The 13,448-nt window shown below is 50.0% G+C and overlaps 1 protein-coding gene across 1 annotated transcript in view; it reads left to right on the forward strand.

The window, feature by feature from the left end:
• ZNRF3 (zinc and ring finger 3) overlaps positions 1–10,561 on the forward strand; it is a 168,795-nt gene extending 158,234 nt beyond the window's left edge. Inside the window, exons 5-9 of the mRNA XM_032256754.1 lie at positions 1,079–1,189; positions 2,992–3,159; positions 4,663–4,765; positions 5,488–7,230; positions 9,189–10,561. Of these exons, the coding sequence (XP_032112645.1) occupies positions 1,079–1,189; positions 2,992–3,159; positions 4,663–4,765; positions 5,488–7,230; positions 9,189–9,232 (2,169 nt within the window). The 3' untranslated portion in view covers positions 9,233–10,561. The remainder of the gene's footprint in view (positions 1–1,078; positions 1,190–2,991; positions 3,160–4,662; positions 4,766–5,487; positions 7,231–9,188) is intronic.
• Positions 10,562–13,448: the final 2,887 nt, after the last annotated feature.

A 13,448-nucleotide genomic window follows, 5' to 3' on the forward strand; every position in this document is an offset into this window, starting at 1 on the left:
TTCCATCCCATCTCCCTCTGAAAGGCAAACTGAGGAGGATTGAAGGGATGGGGCACCCAGCACTTGGCCTCCTGTGTCTTTGTACTTCCGTCTGACTTAGACACTAGAGAAGGAAGTACTTCCTTCTTCCTGTAGAATAGTTTACCTTATTGAAACAACCCAAGTTAATTTGAGTGTGGAAAAGTTAGCTTTCAACTGGGATTGAGTTTGACGGCTAACGAATAGCATCTGTATCTCTTAAGTGTGTGGAGGAGACACTACTGGCCACCAACTCTTAACGGGCCTCTTTTGCTCAAACCTCAAGCTGAAGAATTCCAGGAACCTTGGGCTGGTGCCCTGTATTGGTATTATTTCCTCCTCACCAATATTGGGACATTCCCATGTAGGATGATTCTTTCCCATGCACGACATATCCAGATACATGCAGCATCGACTCCGCAAAGCTCTATTCCCATTAGCGAAATGCACATCCCAGATAAGGTGGCTTCAAGGTTTTGGGAGGTAGTGTGCTATGAGGAAAAAGGTAAGAACTAAAACTAGAAGGAGTTTGCAGAACTGACTTGCTGGCGTCATTTTAAAGGAAAGAAAAAAAAGAACGCTTTGGTAAATATGACTCACTGTAGTGGAAGCTGATATTTGTGGAAGCAGCATACAATTTTCTGAGTTGTTGTAAACCATTAATTATATGGTTAGTAATCACTGTTCCCTCAAAACATGACACTCACTCTTTTGTCCTATAAATGTGATTATTTGTGTTTATTTGGTAGGGCCTTTCTTACCAGTTACAGCCAACTTTGTCGTATTCCACAGGGAGCCAGGCTTTACCAGCAGAGTTCCCTTGGCTCTTGGGGGACCTGGCTGAGATCGCCACAGGCCTCCCTCAGCCACACCGAAAGCAGTACTCGAGCCTAGGGAGCACACCATGTGCGTGTGAGCAGAACCTCAGGAGTTTCCTGCAAACTGAGGGGAACCTCACCCTGGTCACCCCATCTTGATCCTGACCAAGCCAAGATAGCCCATGTGCCGATTACCAGGCTGGAGAGAGGCTGTGACTCACTGTGTCTGTGTTCCTTTCCAGCAACCCACTGAATACTTTGACATGGGGATTTTCCTGGCTTTCTTCGTCGTGGTCTCCTTGGTCTGCCTCATCCTCCTTGTCAAAATCAAGCTGAAGCAGCGACGCAGTCAGGTAGTGCCTCTGTGTGTAGCCCGTGAACAATAACCACTGTTGCCCCAACACTGGGAAAACCAGGACTCTCCTCACCTTATTTTTTGATGGTGCAACATGGAGCCTCACAGCTGTGGACTCTGAGCTCCACAGCCTGTTCCCAGTGGCCTACAAACACCAAAGATAGAAAAAATAAAGAGCAAACTAGGCCAGGCACCATGGCTCATGCCTGTAATCCCAGAACTTTGGGAGGCCAAGGCAAGCAGATGACTTGAGCTCAGGAGTTTGATGCTAGCCTGGTCAACATGGCAAAATCCCATCTCTACAAAAATTAGCTGGGCATGGTGGTGTGCATCTGTAGTCCCAGCTACTCGGGAGGCTGAGGTGGGAGGATCACTTGAGCCTGGGGGGCAGAGGTTGCAGTGAGCTATGATCACACCACTGCACTCCAGCCTGGGTGACAGAATGAGACACTGTCTCAAAAATAAAAAAAAAGAAAAACGTACAGCCCAGTGCCTTCTCTGTTCTAAAAGGGCTAGTCATACAAAGGCTGAGCATTGGGAATGTCTCCAGCCAGTGTTTTGAAGGAAGTGTTTCTTTTATTTTTTTATTTTTTAGACAGGATCTCACTCTGTCACCCAGGCTGGAGTGCAATGGCGTAATCTCGACTCACTGCAACCTCCACGTCCCAGGTTCAAGTGAGTCTTGTGCCTCAGCCTCCCGAGTAGCTGGGATTACAGGCACCCTGCTAATTTTTGTATTTTTAGTAGAGACAGGGTTTCACCATGTTGGCCTGGCTGGTCTTGAACTCCTGACTTCAGGTGATCCGCCTGCCTCGGCCTCCCAACTGGGATTACAGGTGTGAGCCACCATGCCGAGCCCAAAGGAAGTGTTTAAATCAATGTTAATACGTGTTGTATACACTCCACAGGTCTAGAAAATATGTGTTGTGGCAGTCTGAGTTTTGAGTGCTTTCTCAGAAGTCTATTCTGGCACAATAGAGGCATGTTTGCCTGTCACAGTGCATTAGTTGGTGCCCTAGAGCCTTCGCCCTCAGATAGCATCTGTGGTCTAGCAGCAACAGCAGCACCTGGAAGCCTCATAGAAATGCAGAGTCTCAGGCCCCGCCCCAGACCCACCCAGTGTACCAGGCTTTCCAGGTGATGCTTGATAAACAATAGCTGCTATAGCACTGCAGCCACCACATCACTTTGTGCTTGTAGGAAGGAGAGACTCGGGTGGAGGGTGGTGAGAGGATAAGCAGAGATCTGGACCCGCAAATGTACGGCAGGGTCGTGTTTCAGGGGAGAGACGGTGGATCCTGTGGATCCTGGCAGGCTGTCTGTAGAGAAGAGAATCACCAAAGTTCTCATGAGGGTTGAGCGACCACTCCCAACATGATGATGGCTTGTTAGCACAGCCTATTTGCCAGGTGCTAAGCACTTACACATTGTCTATTTTCTGTCACCACTTCCTCCAACAGAAAGAGGAGGAACCCTTGGTGTAGAACAGGTTGATAACTCAGGGTCTGGTAGAGTTAGGAGGCAGCAGGTTTAAGTAATTGGTGGAGACCCCTGCCTTCAAATCAGAGAGACTCCTGCTAGTCTTCCCACTTGGGAAAACCCTAGGTTGATGTGGAGGCTCCACAGGTCTGGAGAATGTGTGCTGTGGCAGCCTGAGCTTTGAGTGACTTCTCAGAAGTCTGTTCTGGCATGATAGAGAAGTGAGAAGTGTCTGCCTGACCCATCGAGTATCACGTCCCTGGGGTGAGTGCCATTGTCATACATACGGGACCCTCACACAGACCACATTCTCCTGTGCAGAATTCCATGAACAGGCTGGCTGTGCAGGCCCTAGAGAAGATGGAAACCAGAAAGTTCAACTCTAAGAGCAAGGGGCGCCGGGAAGGGAGCTGCGGGGCCCTGGACACACTCAGCAGCAGCTCCACGTCTGACTGTGCCATCTGCCTGGAGAAGTACATTGACGGAGAGGTAATGGTAGAGGCAGGCCTGTCCTGGGTGGGGAAAACTTAGGCAGGTCAGCAGAGGTGCCCAAGACCTAGAAAGGACTGGGCCCCATGTCCTGTCACACATATCAACTTTTAGAGTCACTCTTCAGAAAATTCTGAGACTTGACTTGATACTTGACTGGCTGTTTTTACTTACAAAGAGACAAAGGATTTGATATCCCTCACTTTTTTTTCTTGTGGCTTTTTGAGAATTTTAGGTCTAGTACCGTGCCTATAGTCCTAGCTACTTGGGAGGCTGAGGGGAAAGGATCACTTGAGGCTAGGAATTCGAGGCTGCAGTGAGCTATGATTACACCACTTCATGCCGGCCTGGACAACAGAGTGAGACCTTGTCTCTCTTGGAAAGAAAATTTCAGACCTTCAGAAAAGACTAGTACCATAGTTGGTATATGTCACGGGCTTAGATTCACCCATGATTAACATCTTCCTGCATTTGCTCACTCTCCCTCTCCCTAGACAGATGTATACATGCTCATATTTGGGGGTCAGGGAGCAAACCACTTGAGAATTTCAGACATTTGATGCCCCTTTGCTGAAAACGTTCCACTGCTGCGTAGACTGTTGGATGGAAATGGAGTTTTTGCAGAATAGAATAATCGATTCTTGCATGGACTCTGGGTTCTTATCCTGGTCTGGGTGGATTCTAGCTTTGTGATCCTGGGCAAGTGACTTCATTTTCTTGTGACATGGGCCCAACACTGACCAGCATTCCAGGTGATCATGAAGTTTCCATGAGAAGATCCAGGTAGACCTTTTGTCATTTTGTCAGGCACAGTGTTAGGTGTGAGCTGGAATATTATTGTGCTGGATGGGTCAGAAAATGGAAAGACAAAGTAACACGAGCAAATTTGGAAGATGCCTAGGCTTAGGAACTCTGGAGGTGGTTCTGTCCCAGTAACCCCATCTCTCTAGATAGGCTGCTTTTCTTATAAACCATGTGCTGCCATGACGAGGTTCAGGATCCAGTAAAGGAAGGGACAGCAGAGCTTTGCCCCTTTGCTGCCCCACCTGTCAATCATGAGTCCCAGGCGTCTTCCTTTCTACTCATGCCCATTTGGGGTACCCAGGGTCAGCCAGCACCTCAGAGAGGGAGCATATCTTGGGGTATACCCAGCCCTCTCTCTATACCCCTGGGGCTTCCCCCTCACTAGCACAAGGCCTCGGTCTTCCCTTTGTGGAGGCACGAGGCGACAAGTGTGCATGCCCTCCTCCAACTACAGAAAAGACGCCTGCCTCTGCATGTTCCCACTCCCTTAACACTGAGGACTGTGGCTGGGGCTGGCTGCGGGCAGTTTCCTTCTCCCTAGAACACATGGGTGGGCCCTGCCTCTAGGGAATTGAGCTGATCCCTAGCTGGAGGTGGGGAGGAGAGTTGGGAAGGGCACTGGCATGGTGTGCAGAGCTCTGCAGGAGGACACACCTGTGAGGCTGAAGGCAGACCTGTGTCCCCTCTCTTCCTGCCCAGGAGCTGCGGGTCATCCCCTGTACTCACCGGTTTCATAGGAAGTGCGTGGACCCCTGGCTGCTGCAGCACCACACCTGCCCCCACTGTCGGCACAACATCATAGGTAACTGTCACCTGCCTCAGCCACTGCTGAAGAGTCAAGTGAGAGGACACTTTCCCTATGAAGTGCCTAGCTAGAGTGTGACACACACTGCAGGCTTGGAAGTGAGCAGAGCCACCACAGCTCTGCCCTCTGGACTTGGAGGCCTGGCAGCCTTGAGTTTTGGAGGTTGACTGCACAACCCTTAGGAGACCCTGGCATTAAGAATTGCCCTGAGTTCAAGTTTGGGCTTCATGTTAAGCAGCTTCCTGACCTTGGGCAAGACATCTGGCCTCTCCCTGAGGCCCCTCATCTCTTTAGTGGCAATGACAGTAATGTGGTGTTTGCCCACACCCCGTACTACGGGGGTGTTCCTAGGACCACAGAGACGATGAGTGTGCAGTGGCCGGCTTGTGCTGTTGCTCCTGCATCACTGTGTCATTAAATGGGGATGGAGGAACACTGGCATCTGGGAATCCGATTCTTCTCTGCGGACTCTTGTGGTGCCATGTCAGGCAGAGCAGTGGGGAGGTGAGAACTGGGCCCTTACAGGAAATGGGCCATTTCACACAGAGAGGCAGGTCAACCCGGGCTGCTGCAGCTGAGTTTGGGGGCAGGATTGTGAGAATGGGTACCTCGTTAGGTGACCAACCCTGCTGCAGCCTTTGCCCATTTTAAAAATCCCTCTAGCCCTTGACACCAGTATGCTCAGCCCTGCCTACTCTGTTTCCTCCACCTGTCCCCAGAACAAAAGGGAAACCCAGGCGCGGTGTGTGTGGAGACGAGCAACCTCTCACGTGGTCGGCAGCCGAGGGTGACCCTGCCCGTGCATTACCCCGGCCGCGTGCACAGGACCAACGCCATCCCAGCCTACCCTACGAGGACAAGCATGGACTCCCACGGGAACCCCGTCACCTTGCTGACCGTCGACCGGCACGGGGAGCAGAGCCTCTTTTCCCCTCAGACCCCCGCCTACGTCCGCAGCTACCCACCCCTCCACCTGGACCACAGCCTGGCCGCTCACCGCTGCGGCCTGGAGCACCGGGCCTACTCCCCAGCCCACCCCTTCCGCAGGCCCAAGTTGAGCGGCCGCAGCTTCTCCAAGGCAGCTTGCTTCTCCCAGTACGAGACCATGTACCAGCACTACTACTTCCAGGGCCTCAGCTACCCGGAGCAAGAGGGGCAGCCCCCGCCTAGCCTCGCGCCCCGGGGTCCGGCACGTGCCTTTCCTCCGAGTGGCAGCGGCAGCCTGCTGTTCCCCACCGTAGTGCACGTGGCCCCGCCCTCCCACCTGGAGAGCGGTAGCACGTCCAGCTTCAGCTGCTATCACGGCCACCGCTCGGTGTGCAGTGGCTACTTGGCCGACTGCCCGGGCAGCGACAGCAGCAGCAGCAGCAGCTCCGGTCAGTGCCACTGTTCCTCCAGTGACTCTGTGGTAGACTGCACTGAGGTCAGCAACCAGGGCGTGTACGGGAGCTGCTCCACCTTCCGCAGCTCCCTCAGCAGCGACTATGATCCCTTCATCTACCGCAGCCGGAGCCCCTGTCGCGCCAGTGAGGCAGGGGGCTCAGGCCTGGGGCCGGCACTGTGCTTCGAGGGCTCCCCACCACCCGAGGAGGTCCCTGCGGTGCACAGTCATGGTGCTGGGCGGGGCGAGCCTTGGCCAGGCCCTGCCTCTCCTTCTGGGGATCAGGTGTCCACGTGCAGCCTGGAGATGAACTACAGCAGCAACTCCTCCCTGGAGCACAGGGGGCCCAATAGCTCTACCTCAGAAGTGGGGCTCGAGGCTTCTCCTGTGGCCCCCCCGGACATCAGGAGGACCTGGAAGGGGGGCCACGAGGGGCCATCGTGTGCCTGCTGCAGCGAACCCCAGCCCTCCCCACCTGGGCCTAGCGCCGGAGCAGCTGGCAACAGCACCTTGTTCCTGGGGCCCCACCTCTTAGAGGGCTCTGGCCCCTCCGGTGGGGAGCCCCAGCCAGGAAGCTCCCAGGGCCTGTACGGCCTTCATCCTGACCATTTGCCCAGGACAGATGGGGTGAAATATGACGGCCTGCCCTGCTGCTTCTATGAAGAGAAGCAGGTGGCCCGTCGAGGCGGAGGGGGCAGCGGCTGCTACACTGAGGACTACTCGGTGAGTGTGCAGTACACGCTCACCGAGGAGCCCCCGCCCGGCTGCCACGTGGGGGCCCAGGACCTGAGCCAGCGCATCCCCATTATTCCAGAGGATGTGGACTGTGACCTGGGCCTGCCCTCGGACTGCCAAGGGACCCACAGCCTCGGCTCCTGGGGTGGGACACAGGGCCCAGACGCCCCACGGCCCCATAGGGGCCTGGGAGCAACCCGGGAAGAGGAGCGGGCTCTGTGCTGCCAGGCTAGGGCCCTGCTGCGGCCTGGCTGCCCTCCGGAGGAGGCGGGTGCTGCCAGGGCCAGCCTCCCCAGTGCCCTCCAGGACACTCAGGAGTCCAGCACCACGGCCACTGAGGCTGCAGGTGAGAGAGCAGGAAATGGCAGTACGCCAGAGCAGGAGTTTCCATCATGGTCATCTTCTCTCTTAGGCATTTTCTGAATGACTTCCTTTGTGCCCTTGGCTTTAAACACCATCTGAGGCTGAAGACATCCAAGGGTTACTTCTCAGCCTGGCCCTCCCTCGGAGTTCAGACCCATTGAGCCCTCTGCTTGCATGATCTCGGGATCTCTCCCGCAAGATGCCTCCAGCTGGTCACGTCCACAGCAGTGCTCTCATTCCTTTCTCTGCCCTGCTCCCCACCCATATGCTCACACCAAAAACCTAGCACCAGTTGGGCATAGTGGCTTGTGCCTGTAATCCTAACATTTTCGGAGGCTGAAGCAGTGGACCACTTGAGGCCATGGGTTGGAGACCAGCCTGGCCAACATGGCGAAACCCCTTCTCTACAAAAAAAAATACAAAAATGAGCCAAATTTGGCAGGCGCCTGTAGTCCCAGCTACTCAGGAGGCTGAGGCAGCAGAATCGCTTGAACCTGGGAGGTGGAGGTTGCAGTGAGCCGAGATTGCACCACTGCACTCCAGCTTGGGCAAAAGAGTGAGACTCCATCTAAAAAAAAAAAACTAGGCCCTGTCTCTGTGCCCACCCTGCCCCTTGCACTCCTGCCTCCTGGGCTTCTCAACCTGTCTGTGAAGGACCCCAGTTGCCTGTTTTTGCCTCAGTCCATGAAAATGAATTCCCAGAAAATGAAACTTAGCAAAAGACATGCAAGATACAAGTCCAGATTTTTATTGTTAGATTCAGCAGACATCAGATTGCTACAAGATTTCCAAACATGCTGCCTCAGTAATAAACTGTGTAGTCTAGCACCTCTGAATAGCACTGCAACAAGATCTGCCTGCAAAGTACATCCCAAATGTATCTACCTCTCTGCACCCCCACTGCTGTCCCCTCAGTCCAGCCCCATTTTCTTCTCTTCAGGGCAGAGGCAGTATAGCCTCTGACTGGTCTGCCGTCACTGGTCTTGCCTTCTATTCCACTTGGAGCCAGAGTGGACTTTAGTGAAACATAAGTTGATGTCTTTGTGCTAGAAAACCCTTCAGTGACTTGCCATTACCTTTAAAATCTTAAAAAATGTTAACTCCTGGCCTAGTGCTTTGGAAGGCCAAGGCAGGAGGATCACTTGAGGCCAGAAGTTGGAGACCAGCTTGGGGAACGTAGAACGAACCTATCTTAAAAAAAAAAAAAAAAAAAGGTATTGCGACACATGCCGTTAGTCCCAGCTACTCAGAAGGCTGAGCGCAAGAGATTGAGGCCATAGTTATGATCTCACCACTGTACTCCAGCCTAGGCAACACAGCAAGACCCTGTCTCAAAAATAATAATAAATGTTAGCATCTCACCCAGTTCTGTGTGATCCAGCCCCTGCCAACCCATCTGATGAGCTCCTTGTTCACTCTCCTTGCTTGCTGCTTTCACCCCCGTGACCTTTGTCCCATTCTCCCCATGTGCCAAGCTCATTCCAGCCCCCAGACCTCTCCACTACTTTTCTTCTCCAGATCTTAGCTTAAGCAACACTCCAGCTCCCTCTGAGATCACCTGCATACGGTATCTCTGTTCATTTTCTATCATCCTATTGCTAAATTACTTTGTCTCAAGGTCTGTAAGCTCTGTGAGGGGGTCCTCCTCCTTTTCCCAGGGCATGACACATCCTGGGCACCTAGTTAACATCACTAATATATTGGATTTTCATGCTACCTAAAGGCTTCTAGAAAGCTCTCTACATCCAAAAGAGAGGCTGGCTTTCCAGAAGTCACCTGTGCTCAGCAAAAACGGAGCCCCTCTGGGAAGAGGAACCTGCTTCAGCCCTTGAGTGTACACAGGCCTGCCACACACTGCAGATAGGGCCACCTGAGTCCCTTGTCTGGTCCCATGTGTGGTGCCAGCTCCCTCCCCTGATGATTGTTCTCTCTCTTTCCCAGGACTGAGATCTCGCTCAGCAGACAGCAGCAGCACAGGAGCCTGAGTTCAGAAGGAGCTCTTACCTGGAAATTGGAAACTGTATGGAGACTCCAAACTGACTTCCTTCAAAAAACATAAACAAAAAAATTTTTTAGCTTTGACAAACACACAAAAGTGGTAATAAAGAGAGCCCTCCTTCTCAACCCAAAATGTGAGCCCCCTGTGGCAAAACCACCCCCTACCCCATTAACAAATCAACAGACAAAATTCTCCGAGTCCTTTGCCTCTTTTGATAACATGTTCTGTTTTGTAAAGTGTGTGTGCTTGGGGTTCCGAGGTGTGGGATTGAGTTCTGTTTTTGTTTTTGTTTTTAAGATATTGTATGTAAATGTAAAAAGTTATTTAAATATATATTTTAAAGAACCCTAACCACCAACTTTTGCTGAAAAAAAAAAATCACTGCTGCATTAAATGAACCACATCATGTGTAGATACTGTTGTCTCCCTGGAGGGAGCTCAGGCCTTTGAAAAGCTCAGGGCTTCACCTGCCTTAGAAAATGAACCAGAAACTTGAAGTAAAGCTAGTTGATATGGGTACAGGCTCTGAGGAGCAGTGCAAAGCTGCCTCTTTCTTTCTCGTGGCAATCCCAGTGTACACGATGTCAGGTCCCCAACGCCATGCCTCTCCAGCCCACGCCTTTAGGTAGGTGATGGAAGCAGCTAAGGAAAAGGGTGTACAAGAGCCGCAGCCCTGCAGAGCCTGGCCAAGCCGCTGCTACAAAAGTGATGGGGACGATTCTGCCCAGTGTCCTCAATCTGTCCCCTCGGGTCATGGTCCCAAGTGAAACAACAGAGTTCACATCCCATGGTAAGGGCATGTTCTTGGGGCCCTCGATCTGAACTCTGATCTCAGGGCAGGGAAGAGGAGGCTGTCCCCCTTGGTTGTCCTGACGGAGTCCTTTGCAAAAATATTTTGGGCTCCCTGCCACTGGCTGCAGAAATGGCTTGACAGGGTGTGTGGGGGCAGACACCCAGAAGGAATGTACTTTTGTGGCCTTGGTGTCCAATGGGGCTGGGGGAGAGTGCTCTCCACTGACCCAGCAGCACACCAATGTGCAGTGCGCATGCGCCTCCCACACCCCTCGGCCGCTGCTTCCTTCGGCTGCCTTTCTGGGGGCATGTGCCCAGACCCAGGAGGTCTGCACTGAGCTCTATTTGAATGATACCTTTCCTATCCCATTTCCCCACGGAAGCACTGCTTCAGGGTTATTCAGTCTTCTGCCTAATGGCTGAAATTGCTCATCTCGCTTGCAGATGTCTACTATCCTATCTACCTAATGCACTGGTTAAATATTGATTCTCCATGAGACAGAGAGAGAGACTATCAGATAGTTCACATCCAAAGGGTGGGTTTTTGTATATTTTTCCAGCCTTTTTTATTAAGGGGAAGGGGAGAGTTAAAAAACCCAAACCGCTGTGGTTTTAAGGTGTTTCATTTTTAAAAGGGAGAGAGAATCTATTTAAAGCTATTTCAGATCAGGGATTGTCATCCTTTTTTGTCCAATGTATTCCTTGTTCTTTAAAAACTAATTTTTTTATATAGGAAATTAATGATATTAGCCCTTGTGTTCACTAACTCTTCTGGTCACTTGTATTTGTTCATTCATTCATCAGATGTGTTGACATCTGAAAGAATTGGCTCATTGGGTTTGCAAGCTCACTTGTGGAATAGGAAACTTGGGGCCTGGCGCCCTGTGGGTAGGAGGACAGGGACCACCTGGGTTGCCAGGTGATGGTGCTGGTGCTTCCTCAGTCAGTTTCACAGGAAGTCAGCTCAGAATGTTTTGAACGAATATCTCGCTCTTATCAAAATATATTTTTCTTAAAAACCTCAGCATATGATGAGGAAATTTACTTATCTCTAGTTAGGATTTGACAGAAATTCCAACATAAAATGATCAAACCATTTGCCATCGAGGGACTGACTGGTGAGATCTGTTCTTCAGCCTCTGGGGTACAGTCCCTTGGGGGGCTGCTTCTCAGACTGTAGCCCGCACACCTGTTGCCAAGGGTGTGAGAAGTGCCTAAGCTGGTGACATGTGATCTGGGACGCCTTTATTTCTTGGGCCAGGAGTAGCAGCTGCTAAGGACAACAGCTTGCATTACATGGTTTTAGGGAAGCGAGGTCTGGGTTTTAATATGAACTGCAAAAAGCAGCTTCTCATTGAGATTTTTGTTGTTTGTGGGGTTTTGTTTTGTTTTTAATGCCTTTGCATATTGTCTTCCTCATCTGAAACCGAACTCCCAAAGTGGCTTGCTTTAGCCCTGGCTGGAAAACCACTCCTCAATAGCCTTAAGCAATAAATAGATGAGTGGAGAATGTGGCTTCCACTGGGCTTATTAAAATAAGTGTGTCAAGTTTTCTTTCTTTTTTTTTTTTTTTTTTTGAGACAGAGTCTCACTCTGTTACCAGGCGCCAGGCTGGGGTGCAGTGGCGTGATCTCGGCTCACTGCAACCTCCACCTCCCGGGTTCAAGCAATTCCCCTGCCTCAGCCTCCTGAGTAGCTGGGACTACAGGCGAACGCCACCATGCCCAGCTAATTTTTTTTTTTTTTGTATTTTTAGTAGAGACGGGGTTTCACCGTGTTGGCCAGGATGGTCTCGATCTCTTAACCTCGTGATCCATGCACCTCGGCTTCCCAAAGTGCTGGGATTACAGGCGTAAGCCATGACGCCCAGCCTCTAATTTTCACTTGAACAAGTGATAGCTGCGGATGTCAAAAGAAACCCATTTAATTTTTGTAGCTTACAGGTGGTAGAAAGAAAAATGCAATTTCAAAACCTTAAATACCAACCATTGTCTTTTAAATTTGTGTTGGCTTATCAGTCAGGGGGATTGCCAGAATAAAATAACCAATGATCTTATTTTGTCACACATAAATCAAAATAAATGTCCTCTTTGAAGTTGTAAGACTCCACCAATGACACACACCCTTTTTGGTGGACTCTGAGTGGTGTGTAGTGTTTTTATAGCCATGGAACCTGGGAGTATCCCATTTTCCACTGAGAACCCCTGTCCCCAATCCCTCCAAGTTGAGGTGTGACCGTTGGGCATGGTCAAGTGACCCATCCCTGGGTGTAGGACAGCCACCTTCAATGTAGAGTTCTAGAACCAGCTAAAAATGGAAGTTTGGGTGTTTACCAACAAGGTACCTCTTTATGGACACAGCCCCAGTAAGCTGGCTTTAACTCTCAGCCCCTTCCCCCTCCTCCTAACCCAAGCCCTTTTGTAAAATAAAGCCCCATCTGTCCCACTGCTCACATCCTTCTGTGCTGCTAGTTTCTACTCAAAGTTCATGCAGGACTAATGCTTTTAAAATGAGGTCTAAATAATTAATCTAGAATATCATTCTTTAAACAGAACTGCCTTTTTCTACTCTATGTAAACTCTATGGTGTTGGTCTAACGAGGCACTATTTTTAATTTTTTTAATTTCTCCCGTAGCACTTAAAAGAGATTTTGTAAAGACTTTGCTGTAAAGATTTTGTAATAAAATGGTCTAAGGGCTCTTTTTTTCAACATTACCATTTTTTAAAAAAATGTTTTAAAAGCTAGAAAACAACTTATGTATATTCTGTATATATATAGCAGCACATTTCATTTATGGAAATATGTTCTCAGAATATTTATTTACTAATATATTTATCTTAAGCCATGTCTTATGTTGAGAGTGTGACATTGTCGGAATAATCATTGAAAATGACTAACACAAGACCCTGTAAATACATGATAATTGCACACAGATTTTACATATTTGCAGACCAAAAATGATTTAAAACAAGTTTTAGTCTTCTATGGTTTTGTAACAAATTGTACAAATGACTGTAAAAAAAATACAATTTTATCAAGTATGTGTTATATCTTGTCATTGCTCTGTTCGGTAAAAGCCTACAGATTCAACGAGGGGAGGTTTGCATGGGGCAGTATTTTAGCTTCAACTTGCCCATTGAAGCATTCATATAACTTTGTTAATCTAGAGTGCAGGTTATTGGGGGTTTAGGCAGTGTCACAGGAGAGAATCTGTTATAGGGTGTGTGAGTTTATATCCTTGTGAGAATGGTAGGCTTTCTGTTCAGTCCTATGTAGAAGGAGCTAGGGAAAGTGATAGTGATCAAGCCTAGCAGTCCACTTTTTAAAAATAGGGACCCATACGGCCAGGCATGGGAGTTCATACCTATAATCCCAGTTATTCAGGAGGTTGAGGTAGGAGGATCTCTTG

This window comes from Sapajus apella, unplaced genomic scaffold (genome assembly GCF_009761245.1).
Source record: "Sapajus apella isolate SASKATOON/1434 unplaced genomic scaffold, GSC_monkey_1.0 scaffold95, whole genome shotgun sequence".
Taxonomy (NCBI): Eukaryota; Metazoa; Chordata; class Mammalia; order Primates; family Cebidae; genus Sapajus; species Sapajus apella.